Source organism: Girardinichthys multiradiatus, chromosome 4 (assembly GCF_021462225.1).
Source record: "Girardinichthys multiradiatus isolate DD_20200921_A chromosome 4, DD_fGirMul_XY1, whole genome shotgun sequence".
Taxonomy (NCBI): domain Eukaryota; kingdom Metazoa; phylum Chordata; class Actinopteri; order Cyprinodontiformes; family Goodeidae; genus Girardinichthys; species Girardinichthys multiradiatus.
In genome coordinates, this window is record NC_061797.1 from 49,646,948 (window position 1) to 49,667,689 (window position 20,742).

Here is a 20,742-nt window from a genome sequence, read left to right on the forward strand (position 1 = left end):
GGTCCTGATAGTTTACTGTTTGCTTACTCAGGTGGGCCAACAGGAGTCTCTCTAGGACCTTCATGATGTGAGATGTCAGGGCAACAGGTCCATAGTCATTGAGGACTGATGGGTGAGTTTTCTTTGGTACCGGAACAAGACAGGAGGTCTTCCACAACACCGGAACCTTCTTCTGGGCCAGGCTAAGGTTGAAGAGGTGCTGCAGAATCCCACAAAGCTGCTCTGCACAGACCTTCAGGACTCTAGGGCTGACATGATCTGGACCTGCAGCCTTGTTCTGACTAATTAACAATATTAATAATAATTTAACAATATATATTCTTAAAAAGATCCGGATTTTTTACTGTTTGATGTTTTTGTTTCGAAAGATCAAATGTTGTTTAAGGAAACGACCTGGCATTCTTCTTTGTTCTCGAAAGTCCTACTGTCCGACAGTACTTGAATGCGACAGGACAGCTAAAACGTGACATTATGACGTCAGTACGCACACTTCCCGTCCGCCTGCTTGTGAGCTGTTTACATGTGTGAGTTCCTGGTCGAGCCGCAGCTCCGCAGCTGGGTCCTCAGGATGATCAAGACCGAGAAGGTTCTGCACCTGAAGAGCAGCCGGGGCCGGAAGGTTCGGGTGGTCCGGGAGCACTACCTGAGGGAGCGGGTCCCCTGCTTCAGCTCTCTGTGCCAGGCGGACTGTGAGAAGGGTGAGGTCTGCAGGAATACACTGGTTCTGAAGTTTGGTTCTGCTAAAGGCCCAGTTTACAGTTTCAGTACGGTATGTAGACCAACCCGGGTCAGGTTCACAGCAGAAAAGCACAATCGGACCAGTTTAGTTTGGACTGGAATAAAGAAATATAAGGATTTTATTCAGTGTGTGAACCTGATAAAGTTGCTCCAGTCGGCGAACTTCCTCGTGAGTTTTAGATCCACTTAGAAGGGTTCCGTCCATCCAACCACCCCTCCATCCATCCATCAGTTTCCTGGCCAAACCCAGGGGCCACATTTTTTTAGGGTTGAGGTTGGAGCTTTGAGAAGGCCGTTCTAGATCCGTTAACCAGAACCAGTTTGGATCTGTGTTTTGGATCATTGTTCTGTTAGAATACCCAACTGGGTCCCAGATTGCACCATCTAGCTGTTGGTTTGAGGTGAAGTTGAACAATTTAAAGGTTGGAGTTTTTCTCCATTAATCTATTTCCAAACAAATGGCCCCACAGCATGATGCTGCCACCGCCATGCTGTACAGTTGGTACAGTATTGTCAGGTTAAAAATCCTCCAAACATGTTTCTGGTCATTGTGTCCAAACAGCTCAGTCGTTGTCTCGTCTGACCTTCAAACGTTTCTCCAGGAGACATCTGGTGTGTCCATGTGGTCCAGGTTAAAGGTGTTGATGTTGGAGCAGGAGCTTCTTTCTTGGGCGGCACCCTCTCAGTCCATGAGGAGGTGGAACTGGTTTCCTTGTGGACAGTGACACTGTTGTTTCCAATGTTCCCAGTTCAAAGCAGGCTTGAGCTGCTCAGTGGTTCCAGATTTTTCCTGAACATCAGAACCATTTTCCTGTGATCGGAGGGTCACATTTGGGTCTCCTTTCAGATAATGGCAACCAGAACCAACTAAAAACCTTTAATATTTCTGTTGCTCAGTGACTGGAAGGAGTTTCTCTCAGGCTTGCTGGGACACAGTGATAAAAACCTCTAACGTTTTCTGTCTTCTGATTTAAATGTTTGTTCTCTGTGTTATTTACCTGTGAAAGGCGTTTAAATCTAAAGTTGACTTCCTAAACTTCCCACCCAGATGGTAAAGTTCTGCCTGGAGATCTCACCCACTACGTGGTGCCAGATGCTGAGGTGGTGGTGAACTACCTGGAGGTTCTGGAGTTCCCGGAGTTGCAGGGGGTCGTGATCACGCAGACGGCCTGCCAGGCTCTGCACAGCAAGGGACGCAGGTGGGTTTTATTCCTCTATAAAAGAACCGCTGTAGGTCTGCTGTCTGCAGAATCACACAGATAATCTGTGGTGCAACCAAACAGAACCAAAACCTGCCAGAATACTTCAGCACACTGATGGGAACAGGATAAGATTCACAAAACGTCCTCCTCATGAATCAGCAGCAGCCGGAGCCGACCCGCCTTAAATTCTGCACGTATCTCAGGAGCATAGTGCTGCTCCTGTATCACCTTTTTCATTGCCTGCAGAATTAACCGGGTCGGCCTCATTAGAGCAGCTGTGCTGACACAGCTGTGACCCACTGAAAACTGTCGGAACCCCACCTGACCCGTGCTTTTACTGCGGGTTGGTTCTTGTTTCTGCTGACTTGGTGGTGGGAAAATGTTGCATCATTAATGTAATGACGCTTCAGTTTGGGTGGTGCTGGGTGAGGCAGCTGCTGGAGGTCACAGGTTCAGTCCAACACTGTGTATGGTGACCTCTGACCCCGAATTGAACTTGCTGCTGTGTGATCAGACTGCCTGAACCCAGACAGACTCCTCCTGGATTATCCAACAGGAGGTCTGTGAAGGTTTTCTGGACCTGATAACCTGCAGGTGGTTCACAGCTGAGTTCCCAGAAGCCTCCTGTGGGCGGTCCAGCAGGAATACGGACCAGGGTCGATTCCACAGGCCAACATTTCCGAGGAAAGGCTGGGATCTGTTTGGATCATTATTTTGGAGCCTGAAGACAGAAACCTTTTTTTCCTGATTTAAATTCTTTGTTCGTTTAAAATCTAGTTGATTTGGTTTGAAATGTGCAGATCTGTGTTGTCCATGAAGAACCTTATCTTCTGTCCTAGAACATCTAGGACAGAAGAGTCCTCTGACTGCTTCAGTTTGTCTCTGCAGGTTCTACAACCGTCTCAGGAATCTGCTGAAAGACCCACGCCATGACTGCGTCCTGTTTGCCAACGAGTTTCAGGAGTACTCCTACTGTCCAAGAGAGAAAGGAGAGAGCCAGGAGAAGTGGCAGACCAGGTGAGTCCTCCCAGGTGATCGAAAGGTGCAGCCAGAACCATCACCTCGGGCATCCTGAGCCATGGCAGGTAGCTAGAGAATACAGGTATCATAAAAAAGCTGAAACATGACTGAAAAGGAGAAAAGAAAGCAGCCAGAAAGTCCAAATGAAACCCTGGAGAACTGCTAATGGACCAACTTAAAAAATCCAGCAAACTCAGGAAGACAAGGGATGACTCCAGAACCATGCAGAGGGCTGTTTGTGGAGTAGAAACCTATTGAGATGTTCCTACAGAGAAGTTTTCAGCAGCAGCTCAACCATAAAACATCTGGAGCTGTTTTCGGTTTCTCCGTCTTTAAACAAACGGCTCCAGTTTTGTTCCTGAGTTCTTTGCATCATAGCAGAAAAACAGTTGAACTGATGCAGTTAATCCAGATTAATGATGCCGTTCATCTAAAGGTGTGAGTCTGGAAAGATTTGGGATTGTAAACTGGAGCGTGAACTTCAGTATGACCTCATTAAAGGCTGATCAGACCTGCAGGGTTGGGCTCACACCTCTGAATCAGAACCAGCGTGTCGTTTGTGTGTGTGCAGGTGTGTGTACGCCGCTGCAGTCTGGTACTACAACCACCTGGCTGGACTGATGAACATCGTGATGATCACGGAGGACGAGGAAGCGGTGTCTCGATTCAGCAGCCTCAACTCTGGAGTTTTTGTCATCAGAGTCCAGGTACACAAAACTGAAGACCTCTGGGACATCGCGTGGACAGAGGAGATCAAAATAGAGATGTTTGGTCATCAAACCAGCCGTCCAAGATGGAGGTGGAGGGCTGATGATGTCCAGCAAAAAGTTACCTGGGCACCTTCCAGTCATCAATAAAGCCATCATCTCCACCTTCTTCACATCCTCTCTTGTTTTCTTTCATTTTTAGGACTATTTGCAGAACTTCTGGCCGGAGCTGAAGGCTGCCCATGAGCTCTACAGCGCCATCACTCAGGTTCTGCAGGAGAAGGAGGGCGAGGACTCTCAGAGAGAGTTTTCAGAACATCTGCCTGCTGAGGTCCTGGAGGCAGGGATCAAATCTGGACGCTTTATTCAGGTATAGATCTACCTGCACACTGGCTGTGGTGTTTCAGGTCCAAGAAGCTACACTCATTACTGGAAATCTGGTTTCTAATTTAGAAAGTGTTGATGGACCTCCTGATGGACTGAATAAGGCTGATTCCATCTGCTCTTCATGTCTTATCAGGGAACTCTGAATGTGAGCAAACATCGGCCACAGAATGAAGCTTTCATCACAAACCAGGGTCTGTCCACCAAGAACCCAGGTGCTGAAGCTCCTCTGAGATCCAACTTTCTGTTGGCAGAACCTGCACCTCCACCGGAGAACCTCTGGGAATTCTGGACTCATCCCTCCTCTTGTTTCTCTGCCTCAGATCTGAGCAGCGGTGTGTTGGTGTTTGGTTCTAAGAGTCGAAACCGAGCCGTGCACGGCGACACGGTGGTAGTGGAGCTGTTGCCAAAGAGCGAGTGGAGAGGGAAGGTCACCGCGCTGACTGAGAGACAGGTGGACGAGAAGAGCGGGGACGAGAGTGAGACTAAATCCATGCCGACAGGTGGGAACTGTTCTGTTTTACTTTCCATTTGGGTCGGCGCGTTCTGATGTCAGAATTTCAAACCGGCAGGTCGCGTTGTGGGAATCCTGCAGAGAAACTGGAGGGACTACGTGGTGACCTTTCCCCCCAGGGACGGGACCCAGTCCCAGAGCAGGAACTCCCAGCGCATCCTGGTCATACCCTGGGACCGCCGGATCCCCAAGATCCGGATCAGCACCCAGCAGGCTGACGCTCTCCAGGTCTGACCATATGTTTTTCCACGTTCTGTCGTTTCTCTTCAGTTCTAAAGTTTTACATATCTGGAAAAGATATATTTTTATAAAATTATGAGCATTCAGGTGTTTGTTACCATAGTAACAATTCCTAATTTATTCCTGCTTTTTATCCCGGTGCTATGCATCATTCCTGGGTTTACTTCTGGGTTTAATTCTTGCTTTTAACCTGGTATCAGTTCCAGTTTGATGATGCTTTTATTTTTCAGCTCCTGGTTTTAATCCTTGTTTCATCCTGGTTTTAGTTCTGGTTTAATCCTGATACCTGTACTGGTGTTATGCTTAATCTTAATTTTTATCCTGCTTTTATTCCAGAATTTAATTCTGTTTCTGTTTTGTTCCTGGATTAAATCCTGATTTCATTCTGGTGTATTTTTAATCCTAACTTAAGCAGAGTGGACGTCCTAGCAGATTCAACCAAGAGCTCCATCTCAGGCTCTGCAGGCCTCAGTTAGCAGATTAAAGGTTAAAGGTCATGACAAGACAAGACGGAATGATTACTTCTTGTTTTAAAAAGGGATGAAGAAAAAGGCAGCAGCACGACTCAGATTTACAAAGTTCGAACAATAATTTTTTTACTTCTATCCTGATACATAAACCGAGAAATGAAAGATGATGTTTTTCACCTAAACGTCCTGCTGATTGAAGTTCTCCTGGAAAGAACCAGTAATTCCATTAATGGTGTCGGTTCTGTATATTTTCCAGGATGAAGGTATCACTGATCACTGGTTAGTAATTAAAGAAGCTCTATTTTTTTTTATTTTTTATTTTTTACTTTTGGGTCATCTGAGTCGGTTCCGGCTCATTTTCAGTGTTTCTAAGAAAACATTTGATTTAATTGATGCTAAAAACGACTTAGTTTGGTTTGGGGATTTAAAATCAGCTAAATCGGATCAGAATCTGTGGAAAGTTGAATTCATCTTTAAATGTGATCTGGGTCCGGTTACTTAAACCATCCCGCTCCGCTGCTTCTGCAGGACCACAGGTTGGTGGTGCGGATCGACTCCTGGCCCAGCACGTCTCTCTACCCCAACGGACACAGCGTGCGGGTTCTGGGCCGAGCTGGAGAGCTTGAGACCGAAGTCCAGACCATCCTGATGGAGAACTGCATCCATGTGCCTCCGTTCTCAGAAGCACAGGTGGACAACCTTTCACTTCAACGAGGAAAACCTGATTGAGACACATTCCCCTGGTCTTCTACAGTAGCTCTATCTCAGATCTCTGTGAACCGGGTCGATTCAGAACATTCCTGAATGTGTTTGAACTGCGCAATGAAATGAAATGTTTGACTAAAAACAAACCTGATCATCTGTCTACTAGCTGAGAGAGATGCCGGTGAATTCCCCGGAGAATCCCTGGACGGTGGATCCTGCTGAGGCAGCGGAGCGGCGGGACCTCAGGGAGACCCACCTGGTGTTCAGCATCGACCCGCCGGGCTGCGAGGACGTGGACGACGCGCTGTCGGTGCGGAGCCTTGCAGGTGGGAAGCTCCTGGAGCTGGGAGTCCACATCGCCGATGTCACTCACTTTGTCAGCGAGGGCTCGCTTACCGACCTTGAGGCCCGATCCAGGTGAGCGGTGGTCAGCTGGCTCAGCGTTAGATGGTTTTGCACACTCCTGGATCAGGACCCAGGGTTCCTGTGGTGTCAGCTTGTGTGTAATTTAAGCTGAGTTTAACTTCAGATGTTCTGTTTCTGGCTTCAAAGGTTCTTTAGAGAACATTTGAGAATAAACAGCATCATATCGACCAAGGAAGACAGCAGGCAGGTAAGGGAGAAGGTTCTGGAGAGGTTTAAAGCAGGGTTAGGTTCTACAACATCCCAAGCTGTGAACATCTCCCAGAGCTCTGTTCAGTCCATCATCTGAACATGGAGAGAGGATGGACCACCTGCAGACCTACCAGGACATGGACGTCCACCTAAACCGACAGGCTGGGCAAGAAGAGCATCAATCAGAGAAGAAGCTAAGAGGACCATGAATACACCATAGTTAAAAGACACTGGGACACAACAAACATGTGGAAGAAGGTGATCTGTTGAGATGCCACCAAACATTTGACCCACAAGCAAAATGTTACTTGTGGAGGAGTGCAAGCACATCAGCCTGAACACACCATCGCAGTTAGACATGGTGGCGGCAGCATCATGCCGTGGGACAGGGAAGCTGGTCAAAGTTGATAAGAAGATGGATGGAGCTAAATCCTGTTAGAGGCTGCAGAAGACCTGAGACTGGGGTGGAGGTTCACCCTCCAGCAGGACAACCACTCTGAACATACTGCCAGAGATACAATGGATGGTTTAGAGCAAAGCAGATTCATTCAATATAATGGCCTAGTCAAAGTCCAGACCCAAATCCAGCTGAGAATCTGTGGCAAGATGTACAAAGCTGGTTAAAAAAATACACCAAAAGTCCTGCAGCTCTAACTGGAACCACATTTCTACAAAGTATTGATTCAGGAGGGCTAAATACAAATGCATGCCACACTTTTCAGATTGTTTCAGATGTCCATCTGAGAGAACTCGTGTGCAAAGACACAAATTCTTAAAGGTCCTCCAACAGAGATTTACCTTCATTTACTGAATGTTTTATGTTGTCTTCTTTAAATGTTGGCCTAGTCAAAGTCCAGACCCAACTCCAGCTGAGAATATGTGGCAAAACGCGGAACCTGATGTTCTCAGATGTTCTCCATCCAATCTGGCAGGGCTTCAGCTGTTTTAGAAAGTGGGGATAAAACTTTAGTCTGATGTTCCAAGCTGGTAGAGACAAACCCCAGAAGACCTGCAGCCAGACGAGGTTCCACTAACAAATGATTTTTATTTCTACCAAATTTTAAAACACATCCTTTTCCTTCTACTTCATAATTCTGTACTACTTTGTGATGGTCTGTCTTATAAATTAAAATACATGAAGGTTTCTGGTTGGAATGGGTCAGAATGTGTAAAGTTGGGGGGTTTGTGTTGCTCTGTATTTTCCTTCTGGGCTGGGAACATTCTGAGATCTCCCAGGAGGTTCTGAATCTGCTGTGTTCATGATGTTCCTCTAAGAGCCACCACCTACTACCTGGCGGACCGCCGACATGACATGCTGCCAGCTGTGCTCAGCGCTGACCTCTGCTCCCTGCTGGGTGGAGTCGACAGGTCAGTGGACTCTGGTTTTTTCCTCACTGACCGCTGGTGCCTCCATCTGTCCAACACCATTCTCTCGTGTCCAGGTACGCCATGAGCGTCCTGTGGGAGCTGGATGCTCAAAGCCTGGCCGTCACCAAGGTCTGGTTCGGTCGAACCCTGATCCGGTCCTCTTACCAGCTCCACTACGAGCTGGCCCAGGCGCTGCTGAACAGGAAGGAGGCCGAAGTTCCCGAGCTGGCCCGGCTCGACCCCGAGGAGCGGGACACCAAGCTGACAGAGCTTACGGAGGCGCTGGAGAAGCTGACGCACATCGCCAGACACCTGCGGGCCCAGAGGGACCGAGGAGGAGCGCTGGAGCTGGAGGGAGTGGAGGTAGAATAGTTTCTTTTGGTTTTATCTTCTAGAAGATGAAGAAACGGTGAACTCTGATTGGTTCCTACTGGTTTAGACTGACCGATAAACAAATCAAAACCTTGGATGGTTGATGACTTTAATAATTTCAAGGCTGCTTGGGAAAAATATCCAGATTTTAGTTCTTAACTGAAGGACCCAACAGTTAAAATATTTGTTCTGTTCGGTCTGGTTCTGGCAGCACCAACACTGAAACTGGTAAAGAAAAGGGTTAAAACTACCTGAGGTGGAGAACTGCAGCTCTAAACCTGTACGATGGTCTAATTTCATTCCTGAAGTTCAGCGATAGTTTTTAGGTTTATTATTTAATTTCCTTTTTATTCCTACGGAGGTTTTTTTTTTTTTTATCTCATGTAAATAAAAAAAGTTGTTTTTATAAAAGTTCCTCGATACTCTTAAAAAATAATAAACCGCTGGAAAAACTAAACACATTGAAAACATCAGATCTCAACTGGAAAATAAATCCTGCTGGATATCCATGCTGACATGGAATGTCAGGAACAACAGGACGCGTCATTATTTGATGAAGATGAAAACTATGAACCCACAGAGACATTTAAACTGATGCAGCAGGCTGGTCCAATCTGCTGAAATGTCTTAGCAGCACCTCAACATGGTCCTGAGTAGTTCGTATGATCCCCAGGTGCTTGTATGCAACATCAGTTATGCTCCTTATGAGATGACGGATGGTGTCCCGGGGTATCTCCTCCCAGATCCTGACCAGACGTTCTGAAATGTTCTTTGATGATCTGTTGGATCAGGGGAGCATGGAGGCCAGTCAGTGGTATCAGTTCCTTCATCCTCCAGGAACTACCTGCATTCTCTAGCCACATGAGGTCGGGTATCATCATGCACCAGGAAGGGTCTAACCATGGTTCTAAGGTTTCATCCTGATGCCTAATGGCAGTCAGGGTCGTTTATTCTGTACAGGTCTGTATCCCTCCATGGATCTGCCTCCCGAGACCAACCCTGACCCTGGTCAGAACTACTGAAAACCCGTAAATAAATGTCTGCAGCCTCCACCTCTGTGTACCAGTCCTGTGTTTGGGATCATCTCCTTGTTAACAACCTCCTCTACTACTGCACTGACCTGATCAATGGATCTCAGAACACACTTTAATGGGTAAAATCTCTTCTGATGATGGCTTTATTCTCTTCCTGCTTCTCTGTCTCCATGGAGACGCTGAAAGCAGGATCTGAGCTTCATTTATGGAAATCTTCAGCAGATGTTATTGCTGTTTTTTAATGAAAACTTATTTAAACCTCTGGAGTTAAAGGTTGTCTTTGCAGACAAACACCGGAACTGGTGAATGTAAATCTTGACCTGCAGAGGAGGATGAACCTGGAGATACCTGGAATAAAATACAACCAGCGAGAAATGTTCAGCATCTTCTCACTACAAAGGCTCACCTTCCTAGCAGGGGCTGGGTGGGTCTGGGTCCATTTTTAACTATGTTACCTGTGTTTTGAACATCTCTGTAGAAGAAGAAGAATCCTTTTCTGCAGCAGTCAATAAAATGTTGTTCCCTTCTCCTCCACAGGTCCGAGCCCAGCTGGACGAGGAGAAGAACATCACTGCGCTGGTTCCCCGTCAGCCCCTGGAGGTCCACGAGACCGTGGCAGAGTGCATGATCTATGCCAACCAATGGGTGGCACGCAAAATCCAGGAAGTTTTTCCCTATCAGGCTCTGTTGAGGCGTCACCCGCCGCCACGACAGGAGCTGTTCAGCCAGCTGGTGGACACGGCCCAGGCCAGAGGGTTCGTCATGGACACCAGGTGGGTGCTGGTCCGCTCCTTGCCCGTCGGCCTACTCGCCATGTGGCTAGAAGAGCTGGCGAGCAGCGAAGGAGGAGCTTGTCTGTTAACAGGAGACTAAAGTGCCAGAGTGATCTGCAGGGTTCCTGCGCAGGGAATGGAAGATGTCTGCTGTCCCAGTCTCTGAATATTGGATCCATCCATCCAGTTTTTCTGGTTCCATATTTGTAGTTTTTTTTAAATCACACTTTATTAAACCGTTGCATTTATGTTTTAAATTTTGGCTTAAAAAGAACCAAGACCTTTGGACATGAAAAGAATAAAATAAATATCTGACCCTTAGTTTTGATGTTAATGTTAAGCTAAAACCCTCCTCCTTTCACCCCAGACGTCTCCTAAGATTAAACCTCCCTCCAGGTGGGACTTGGATTCAGTAATTCATGTGTTTATAACCTCCTGGTTGGATTGTTGTAACAGGAATTAGCCAGGTCCCTCTGTCATTCCTTCAGGTAGTCTAAAATACACAGAAACTATTTATTTCTGGATCAATTTCAAATCCTTTTATTTGTTTTCAGGTCTTAATGGCTTTACACCAGCATATCTGTCCAGCTGGCTGCACCCCACGCCCCCTCTCAGGTCCGCTCACCAGAAGCTGCTGGTGGTTCCTAAACCACAGAATAAACTGAGTGGTCCCAAAGTTCTGGGAAAAGCCCCCCGAGCTTTTTACTCTTTAACACACCGAGTCTGACATGGATTTCACTGTTTGGTCTGATTTTATTGGGCCATGTCTGTGTTTTTAGCGATGTTTAAATAAAAATTAGTATGTAGGAACCCTGGATCTGTTCCTGCCTTTTACATCCATGAGACGGTTTAAACTCAAACTCAGGATTAAATTGAGTCTGAACTCTGCTCCTGCAGGACCAACAAAGCCTTGGCTGACTCTCTGGACCGAGCCGTGGACCCCCAGGACCCGCTGGTGAACAGGCTCATCAGAATGATGGCCACCCAAGCCATGTCCCAGGCTGTGTACTTCTCCACTGGTGCTCAGCCCGAGGACCAGTACTACCATTATGGTAAACCAGACGACGTCACCATTTCTCTGCAGGAAGCCGTCTGTCCAACCCTTCCTGATTGGTTTGTTTCTGTTTGTCAGGTCTTGCTCTGGACCGCTACACTCACTTCACCTCCCCGATCCGCCGGTACGCCGACATGGTGGTCCACCGCCTCCTGACCGCCGCCCTGCAGGTGGAACAGGGGGCGGAGCCTGCCAAAACACCAGCCGGTAATAAAGACGTGGAGGAGCTGGCTGAGCACATCAACAACAAGAACCGGGTGAGAACCGTTTGTTGGATCAACAGCTCCCTGATTCTGTGCTTTCAGAATGTTCTGAGTTCTGTATGACGTTCACAGGCGGCCCAGCGAGCCCAGAACCTTTCCATCGGATTGTTTCAGTGTCTCTTCTTCAAAGAACGGGATCCTGAGATCGACCCGCGCTGCGTGGCTGACGGCATCATCTACGCCATCCGAGACAACGGCGTCTTGGTCTTTATCCCAGAGTAAGGAACAGGAACATCTTAAACCTGCTGTGTTCTTCTGGGACGTTATTCAGCAGAAATGTTCTGGAGTTCTTAGAAAAGACGGGTCACCATTCACACAGGTTCATTGATCCATTCAGGGTCACAGTTAGAATATGGACACAAGTATGGAAGAAGTCCTCTTTCTCCTTGTTCTCCCTTCTTGGTGCGATGCACCAGTATGAGTGGCAGCCAAACAGTCCCTCGGCATGATGCTGCCACCACCATGCTTGACAGTTTAAGCCTCAGTCCAACTCCTTCATACATGCGTCTCGTCATTATGTCCAGAGAGGCGAATATTTGCCTCGTCTGTCGTAGATTTCTGCTAGCATCACTGCTGTGAGGTTGGGTCTCCCACCTCTCCCACGTTTTATATTTGTAAAGTAGGTGGTTCTGGTTCTGGTTCTGAATAGCCGCTGTTGTTTGCAGGTATGGCGTGAAGGGCCCCGTCTACATGAGGAACAAAGAGGGCCGGGTGGTGTCGGCAGGGCCAGACGGTACTTGCGAGTGGCAGACCGGATCCGTTCGGCGGTACACGGACCACATCATCACCACGTCTGGAAGCGGCAGCGCCACCTTCAGGCTGTTTGACCACATCACAGTGAGTCAACATCACAGTGGCATAGGAAATGCAAATATTTCTCCTTCCTGGAAAATACTTCAAACTGCTGACTCTTCTAGACGGTGTAGACCCCTGGTTTGCTCACGTATCGGGCCCAAAGCTTAGAACCACAGCAGATTTCATGTTCCAGTTAGACAGAAAACATTTAAACTGAGGATCAGTTGTTAGAAACTTGTGATATTTCTAAGTAAAGGTAGAGGCACTTGTTCTGTTCCAGGTTAAAAGCCACCGGGTGGCTCAGAGATGTTTGTTCTGTAGAGCTATTAGAGATGGACCCATCAGAGTTCTGTGGCCAAATTCAAACCTCCAGTTTTAAAGGTTCTGATGTGCCGGAACGAGCAGAGCTGCAAATAACCGCATCATAAAATGTCTTTTCTCCCCTGCTCAATGAAAAATGTAATTATCTTGAGATTGAAATAAAACAATGATTTTCTCATAAACAGCAGAGCAGATTCTGTCTGCATCTGCAACAAACCCGTTCAAATAAATTCTACCAGTTCTACCAAGCAGAGGGTCCAGTATCAGCCAGGATAAAACGGCTCGACTCATCCAGGGTCATGAGGAGAGAAACTAGCTGTCTTGGTTTGGAAGATCTCTGAGAAGATGAGCGGTTCTGAAGAGCTCATTTCATACATTCCTTTTAAGGGGAAAATTGTCCCTGCGGCTCTGCAGAGACCAGCAAACCAGTTTAAGATGTTGACTGGAACATCAAATTCTCTGGTTCTCAGTCTGGATCATGAGGTTCTGACACTTTATCAGAACATTCCTTGTTTTTCCAGATTCAACAATGAGTTTTTTGATCAATTTTTAGAAATGCAAAAACAAAAGTTGCATATGAATATTTCTACACGGGTCAGGATTTAAACACATCCAGGACACAAAGACGGGCCGGGTCAGGAATGCAGTCATGTTGTCTTACTGAGCTGTCAGTTCGGGTCAGAACTCTGGTGCCGTCACTTATCTGCTTTCTGTCCCATCCTCAGGTTCGGATCTCCGTCCTCTCCACAAACTGCCATGCAGACACCTTGAACCTGGAGGTCGTCAGCAACAAGCCGCACCGCAGCGCGGCGCCACAGCTGCCCAGCTCACACGGACGCAGCCAGCTGGTCCAGGAGGTGGTGCGGCTCGCCGAGGAGGCGCAGGAGAAGGCGGTGCAGCGACCAAAACTCCCCAGGGAAGAGAGGGAGTTCCAACAGAGCAAAGCTCCTAACCTGTACTCCATCCTGGAGGAGATCCGAGAGTTGGCCCTGATGGACCTGGAGACAGCTTCACGGGTCTGTGCAACAACAGCTTAGAGGAGCTGCTGCAGGGGTTTTGGACCGCCCGGCTGCGGCGGCACATTTGTTTCCGGGATAAAGATGAAATGATTTTAGCTTGTTTGCTTCTGGTTTGTTAAAAATGTTCTGATGTTGATGTTGGACTCTGGAAATGAGACAAAGTTGTCCTGCAGATTTTTTTACATCAGAACCTTCCGATACAAGACGAGACCAATGGTAGAACTAACATTAATGCTGACCCGGTTACATTTAAAACTAATTGTTTATTATCATTTTTATATTAAAACAACTGAAACAAAGCGCCACCTGCTGGATGATTTCTGAAACAGATCTGTTACATTTCTGCTAAAGACAAAGAAGTTTAATTCTGGTACTGCTACAAAAAAACCAGAACTCAACGACAAATCTGCTCATTGTGAAACATCTGGGTTTAAATACCAGAACTTTTCAGCTTACAGCTCAGTGAACATGAAGGTTTTGTGCTTTTAAACACATTTTCTGACCCTGAATCTAGCAGCGGACGTTTGGAGCTGGAGGGTTCTGATGTGCAGAGATCCAGTTTTCCACCAGCTGATAACAGCCATGCTGTCGCTCCACAACACTGAACCTCATTTATGGAAACTCCACAAAAGGTACAAATTGTTCCACCCGAGCAGCAGACATGAAGCCCTGGAAACCGGTCCCTCAGGGTCCATTTCCCTCCTCTAAAATGTTTCCAAGGGGAGGTCCAGAATTATTTTCCTTCTTATCCTCAGCAGGAGGTTCGTCAGGGAGTTCTGCAGGAGGGCCGGGTTCAGTGGGTGAAGGACGAATAGATGGGGAGGTGCTGGTGGACCGATTCAGATCCAGGTCCCCCAGCTTCTCCTCCTGTTCAGCAGAACTGCTGAGGACAGGGAGCTCATTGGTTCCACTGCTCTCCTCTTCAGTGGACTCAGCAGAAGGGTGGACAGGGAGTTCTGCAGGAACCTCAGATGGAAGATGAGCCTGGATTTCAATAGGAGGCTCTGAGGGTGTTAGTGACTGTGTGCTGCTGGATAGATCTGGGTCCAAATGTTCTCCTGGGTTCTCCTCCTGGTCAGCAGAACCACTGAGGACAGAATGATCAGCAGGAAGCTCTACTGGAAGGTGAGTTTGGGGTTCAGCAGTTGGCTCCGGTTCTGTAGGTGAAGGATGGATGGACAGCTGTGTGCTGCTGGACAGGTCCGGTTCTTCCAGCTTCTCCTCCTGCTCAGCAGAACCATTGAGGACATTTGCAGTGGAAACGGAGCTGGGATCATCTCCTGATGAGGGCGCTGTGACCTCCTGGGAGTCTGAAGGATCTGAACAAAAACTGTTGATTAAAATTTTCCCAGTTTAAAATGATCAAATATTTCCTGATGTAAAATGTTCTGGAAATACAGGAACAACACACAGAACCTTAAAGATCCGAGTTTTAAACTTCATACAGTTACTGATACAAGCAGCTGACACCAGAGTTCCTTTACATCAATTTCAAAAAATCCAACAGATCACCAGTTTACAGCAGATGTCTGCAGTGGGCAGAATGGAAATATGGAGCCTGGGAAAGAGGAAAGGAAAGAAGGATACAGGGAAGGTAAGGAGGAATGAAGGTACACAGACATGAGGGAGGGAGGATGCAAGGAAGGCAGAGAAGGACATAAGGAAGGACAATATTTTCGCAGGATAGGAAATAAAGTCTGGAAAACTAAACATTTTCCATACTTTCCCAGAATGCAACAACTAACCGTCCCAGTTTGTTATAATGAGTAAAAGAACCGGGTTAAAAGTCCCAGTAGCTGCCAAATAAAAACCTGAAGCTAGTTTGTCCTTTCCGGACGGCTGTAATCCCAGAGCAAGGAACATTTAAAGCGCGCTAGGAGTGAAACAGAACCGGTCCCCGAACGTCTCACCTGTCAGCTGCTGTCGGGCGAGCCTCCTCTCCAGCGCCCGCTGCCTGTTCAGCTCCATCCGCATGCGCTGCTCCTCGGTCAGGGAGGGAGGAGCCGGAGCGACGGGGGCCGGAGTGGAGTGGATCGGTCCTTGAGGATCGTTAAAGGAGGTGTTGTTGAACGGATCTGGATCCTCAAACCCCTGCGAGTCAGGCGGTGGTTCCTCCACTCCTGCAAAGGGTTTCCGTCTGTTAAACTCTCAGTACCGTGGACGACATGAAGGACCTCACATATCTGGGTTTACATGTTTAATCATATTTATATCTTCAGATAAAACATTTACCTCTATAAGCATCTGTTTTCTGCTCAGACGTTGACTGAACTTCATATTTCTACCACTGTCTTTATGACAATTTAACTATTTTGTTTTAGTGGTTAAATGCAGATTTGTCAGGAGAAGGGACAGCAGAGACATTATGAAACCTGGAAGGAAATGATGAGAAGACTAGATGGAAAGTGGTCAGGGCTGCTGCTCTGGTGTCTCCAGATGTTGCAAGGAGAATGTTCTGGTCTGGTGGAACCAAACTGGAACCCTTGGACACAAATTCCAAAAATCTCTTTAATTTCACCAGGACACCACCATAACCCCAGTGAAACATGGTGGTGGCAGCATCATCCTGTGGGGTTATCATTCTTCAGGGCTGCAACTAAAAATCATTTTGCTGAGCCCTTAGTCTGTTGACTGTTTTATCGATTAATAATCTGACAGCAAAAGGTGTTTAATAGATTTTTATAGAATTTGAACCGGGTGAAGCTACAACATATTTACAGATTAATGGCCCTTTTCCACTTGGCTCGCTCTGTGAGCATTTCCATTACTGTTTTAGGCGTACCGGTACCTACGTTTTTGGTACCTGCTCCTGAGCCGGTACAGCCGGGGCTGGGTCGGGACTACCTGTGACGTAAACAGACTGCTGTTCGCCGATTGGCCGTGGGACCAGGAGAAATGAGAAGGCCGATTATGCCGGAAAAAGTTGATAAAACTCAAAAGCGACTACAATAATATTAAGGACCACATTTGCAAATTATAAACCGCGCCTGAAGGCTGGAGGAAAGGAAAAAGGACAAGTTTTTCATCCAGCTGATCACACACAAAATCAGCTGTTCAGACGCACAAACATTTCCCCCAAACCACACAAAACAATACCACCATGAAACAGCGTGTTTGGTTCTGACATTTACTGACGGTCCTTCAGACAACCAGCGTCTGCAGGAAGAGGGAGCAGCTGCCCGTAATCAGACTGCCTGCATCGGATCAAAAGGGAGGAAGACCTGCTGAATCCATGGATCACGAAGATCCAACATCCAACCTAAAACTATCTTCACTGCGGTCAAAAGAACACGACTTTGGGCCTTAAAGTCCTTGCCCTCGTTATCGCCATGGCTGAAACAAAAGCTTCCTCATAAAGCCGAACATAATTATGTAATTTCCTCAGGCAAACTTTGGAGCTTCACCATCCAGACAGCAGCGTCTCTCCTCTCTGCTTCTCCTGCCCCGTCTTCCCTCACATCAGAACCTGAGCCTTACTTTATAAGTTCTGGCGGGGCTGTGGTCCAGATAATTATCCCAGTGGTTCATTTTATACAAGAAAAATCATATATAAGACATCCTTGCCTGTACAATAATACAAACATTATTAGTATTCACTGTATTTATGTGTATATTTTCTATTTATTTATTTTTGATCGTTTCAGATTACTTTAATGTAACATTTTTAGCAGCACAGCGCTCTACACCGACGGCTGGAGGCGGGGCTTCAGTGGAAACAGAACTGGTACCGTAGCGAGTAGAGCGAAACCAAGTGGAGCGGAGCCGCACCGCCTAAAATGACCCAGTGGAAAAGGGCCCTAAGAAGGTTTTTCATCTTAAATGCTAAATGTATAGAATTTTATACCGTTTTGGCCTAATTACCGCTGGCTTGTTCCTTCAGAAAATGGCATGTTTTAGAGTCTGTGTACTCCAGTTAATTATTTGACTACATTAGTTGATGATTATTTCAGTAATGAATCACAATTAATCTGATTAATTGTTTCACCCCTACTTGAATACAGAATGATTTCCGTTCGTCAGCTTAGACCGATGAAGAGGGGTTTAAATTCTCATCACAGTGAGTCTAAACGTAAGTCCCCATCCACTGAACAACGGTTTGGATTGGCCCAGCCAGAGTCCAGAACTACATCTGACAGAAGACCTGAGCGGTCACCTGAAGAAGGCTGAGGACAACGCATGTCCTCACAATCTGAGATACCAAGAACTTCTGAACAGAAGGTGACTGACTGCTGGAACTGAATGAAAAGACAAGAGCAGCAGTTTAAATTTAATACATCTAATAATCATAAGATAATTCAATGACTACTTTAAATAGACACATTTAGTGATTTGTTCGTTTAAAACATCTTTTAAATACATGAAGCTGAAAATATTTTTATTATACGTTAAATATCTATAATTAAAGAGTTTCTTTTGGTAAGCTACAGCCCTGTAGACCAGGTGATTGGTCGGCAGCTGGGTGCTGTGGAGCTTATTACTTTAATGCGTTTATATTTTTATTACATATAAAAAGATGTAACAAACATGAATTATTTTGTGGATCGGGGCACTTCTGGCTCTCAATATAAGATCCCATATTAAAGAGAAATTATTTAACAGAGGTTTTGACACCGTTTTATATCCAGTGGATAAATATCTGCAATGACCATAAACTATTCTTCAGTTGAGCGTGAATCTAACGGTCCTGAAGGTTCAGCCTCTCCACAGCAGCAGGTTTAGATAAAACTGCAGTGACCAGGTTTGCAGATCTGATCTGCAGATTCGGAAACGTTATCCTTCAGGCACCAGCTTTGCATCATTTTTTTTTGTCCTGTCCGTCTTACCTTCTTTATCCATGAAGTCTTCATAGGTCATGGGCATGTCCAGTCGGATCCGTTTCAGGCAGGTCTGCGCCACAGAGGAAAACCATTAAAAACGGTTCTGTGGAGGTTCTGCACAGAAGAACTCAGCTGTTTCATCCCACCTGAACCTCCTTCTTACTGCCGAGCTTTTCCACCCTTTCCACAAAGTCTTCAAACTGCAGTTTTGGATACAGCCTGTGGGCCCAGTTCTCCATCTTCTGCATGAGCAGCCGCAGGTCCTCAGCCTGATTACAGAGTTGGTTTCAAACGTTCAGTCAAGCAGATATGATCCAAAATTATCAAAAGGAAAGCAGAGCCGTTTATCGGTTTGAAAATTGTATAGATCAGAACAAAAACAGTTGGACTTAGATTAGTTTTTGCCCTGCAAGAGAACAAAAGTTCATCTTTTTTGTACTAAAAGGTAAAACTTTTAATGATGACACAGTAAATAAAACCTGAGTTTCCACCTCGTGTCCTTTGCCTTTGAAACGAACGTTATCGAACAGAGTGCGGAGAGCCGGCAGTCCTCTTTCTGAAATCAGCCTGAGAGACAACAACGTCAAACATGAGCGACTAGATTATTCAGGCATTGACAGATGAGACCGAATTTTATCGTGTAAAAATATCCAAGGCACCTCTGGGAGTCCAGCTTCGGCTGTGGCCTCTTCACTACTTTCCTTTTAGCAGCAGGAACGTCAGCCAGTTTGGACACCTCACCTTCCTCAGCTGCATCAAACACACCGCATCGCAACAACAGGTCAGCTTCATCAGGTCGTATCGTTTATCTCCTGTGATATTTTAAGGAATAAAGTGAGAAATATTCCTGACGGCCCCTCACCATCTCCAAAAGGGTCTCCGTGTGTCTGAGCACCTCCCTCTCCAGGAGAGTGCGGAGGAGGGAGAGGAGGGAAAGCTTCGTCCTCCATATTGTCAAGGTCGGGATCGTCGCTCATGCCGTCTTCCTGTGGGTCATACATGGCCACTGAATCCTGCAAGAAAACAAACAGCCACCATCAGATTTAGGAGTGCCTGGATTATAACCCAACAGGATTGTACTGATCCAAACGGGTCTGATCCTGCTGCTCATGGCTGGAACATTTATTCTTTAAATCTAGATCTTTGATTTGACTGCAACCTGTTAAAAGTTCACAGCTGAAATCCTCAATCATTAAAAACTACCTGGATGCAGTATTTGGTGGGATATTTCAGGTGTAATGGGTGGATTTCCCTGCTTCAGAGGTAAGCTGACTGGTTAAAGGTGACGGAACGGCAACAGCAGCTCAAATAACTACTGGTTTTAACCAAGGCAAGCAGAATACCACTTCTGAAATCACGACATGTGAAACTTCGGAGCAGATGGGCTACAGCAGCAGAAAACCACACCTTGTGCCACTCCTGTCAGTTCAGAGCAGGAAACGGAGGCTACAGATCACAGAGATTCAACAAAACCTGATTTCAGCTGGAACAGCTGAAACAATGCAGTTAAATTCAGTTTATAATACAAAGCTGGTAAAAAGCTTCTAAACTTATTGCATCGCATCATTGACTTGGAGCAATCCCTCCTCCTAGAAGTTCACCTATTAAGAGTCATGAAAACTGGAAAATATGGCAGCAATATTCCACCTCATATCAATGACAAAATATCTTAATCCAATGCAGTGCATGTGGTGAGAGGGGTATTTTTATGGGTAAAACTCTGTCAATCTCTGTTGACAACTGAAATGTCAAAATCGCCCCCTAATTAGTGCTAAATTTACCTAGAATCTGATGCTTTTAAACTGTATTACACTTTCTAGACTTTAGAGGGCAGCAACAAGCATCCGGAGAGTCTCCAGAAGAAGCAACAATAAAGGCGGTAAACTCTGAAAACAAAAACTAGCAGGTTATCTGGACTCAACCTATTTATTGGGTCGGGTTCAATTATTGGCATTATAGAGGACCTTAAGGTTTTATAAAGACTTCTTCGTTTGTCTGCTGAACGAACCTGACAGTGAGCTATAAACTAACTGCGGATAAATTAGCTGAAATGAGAACCAGCGGCTGCCAGAGAAGATCTGAAACTAATAAACACCCCAGTCTTTACCCAAAGAAGAGTCTTTATACGACTAAAAGTCCGTTAAATCAAACTTTAATGTACCTGTTGATGAGCTGCAGCGTCAAAGAAACCGCCACTAGTGCGTCTTCTTCTTCTTCTTCTTCTCCTGAAGCTCACATCCGAGGAGCTGCATTACTGCCCCCCACTGGATTCATAAGGTTTTACATGACCTGATCTTTACCATGTTTTCAAACTATTTAAATCTAACCTCA

At 46.2% G+C, this 20,742-nt stretch overlaps 2 protein-coding genes across 3 annotated transcripts; one reads left to right on the forward strand and one right to left on the reverse strand.

Annotated features, from left to right (window-relative positions):
- Nucleotides 1-498: 498 nt before the first annotated feature.
- On the forward strand, nt 499-13,894 carry dis3l (DIS3 like exosome 3'-5' exoribonuclease). 2 transcript variants are annotated; one of them, XM_047362830.1, is made up of 18 exons: nt 499-698; nt 1,787-1,937; nt 2,829-2,957; nt 3,532-3,667; nt 3,870-4,037; nt 4,188-4,266; nt 4,375-4,554; nt 4,624-4,793; nt 5,804-5,965; nt 6,147-6,397; nt 7,871-7,963; nt 8,038-8,326; nt 9,907-10,142; nt 11,040-11,194; nt 11,275-11,453; nt 11,532-11,677; nt 12,125-12,296; nt 13,301-13,894. In XM_047362830.1, exons 1-18 carry the CDS (start codon nt 521-523, stop codon nt 13,610-13,612), a joined length of 3,186 nt encoding a protein of 1,061 aa, XP_047218786.1. In that variant the 5' UTR covers nt 499-520; the 3' UTR covers nt 13,613-13,894. The 2 variants fall into 2 exon arrangements, with proteins under 2 accessions (XP_047218786.1, XP_047218787.1); XM_047362831.1 differs by lacking the exons at nt 499-698; nt 1,787-1,937; nt 2,829-2,957; nt 3,532-3,667 and having other exon boundaries at nt 3,910-4,037; nt 4,121-4,266.
- Nucleotides 13,895-14,128: 234 nt separating this feature from the next.
- Nucleotides 14,129-20,702, reverse strand: tipin (timeless interacting protein). Its single transcript, XM_047362838.1, has 8 exons — nt 20,573-20,702; nt 19,274-19,424; nt 19,071-19,161; nt 18,903-18,978; nt 18,558-18,680; nt 18,418-18,481; nt 15,505-15,714; nt 14,129-14,913 (listed from the first exon to the last, which is right to left on the reverse strand). Exons 2-8 carry the CDS (start codon nt 19,410-19,412, stop codon nt 14,279-14,281), a joined length of 1,338 nt encoding a protein of 445 aa, XP_047218794.1. The 5' UTR covers nt 19,413-19,424; nt 20,573-20,702; the 3' UTR covers nt 14,129-14,278.
- Between the last annotated feature and the right edge of the window lie 40 nt (nt 20,703-20,742).

Coding starts and splice junctions, on each gene's coding strand:
- dis3l (XM_047362830.1), top strand. CDS start 521: ATGTGTGAGTTCCTGGTCGAGCCGCAGCTCCGCAGCTGGGTCCTCAGG. Junction 2,958..3,531: donor CAGGAGAAGTGGCAGACCAG/GTGAGTCCTCCC, acceptor GTGTGTGTGCAG/GTGTGTGTACGCCGCTGCAG. Junction 11,195..11,274: donor GGACCAGTACTACCATTATG/GTAAACCAGACG, acceptor TCTGTTTGTCAG/GTCTTGCTCTGGACCGCTAC.
- tipin (XM_047362838.1), bottom strand. CDS start 19,412: ATGTATGACCCACAGGAAGACGGCATGAGCGACGATCCCGACCTTGAC. Junction 18,681..18,902: donor TCAAAGGCAAAGGACACGAG/GTGGAAACTCAG, acceptor CTCTGTAATCAG/GCTGAGGACCTGCGGCTGCT. Junction 18,482..18,557: donor GCAGTAAGAAGGAGGTTCAG/GTGGGATGAAAC, acceptor TCTGTGGCGCAG/ACCTGCCTGAAACGGATCCG.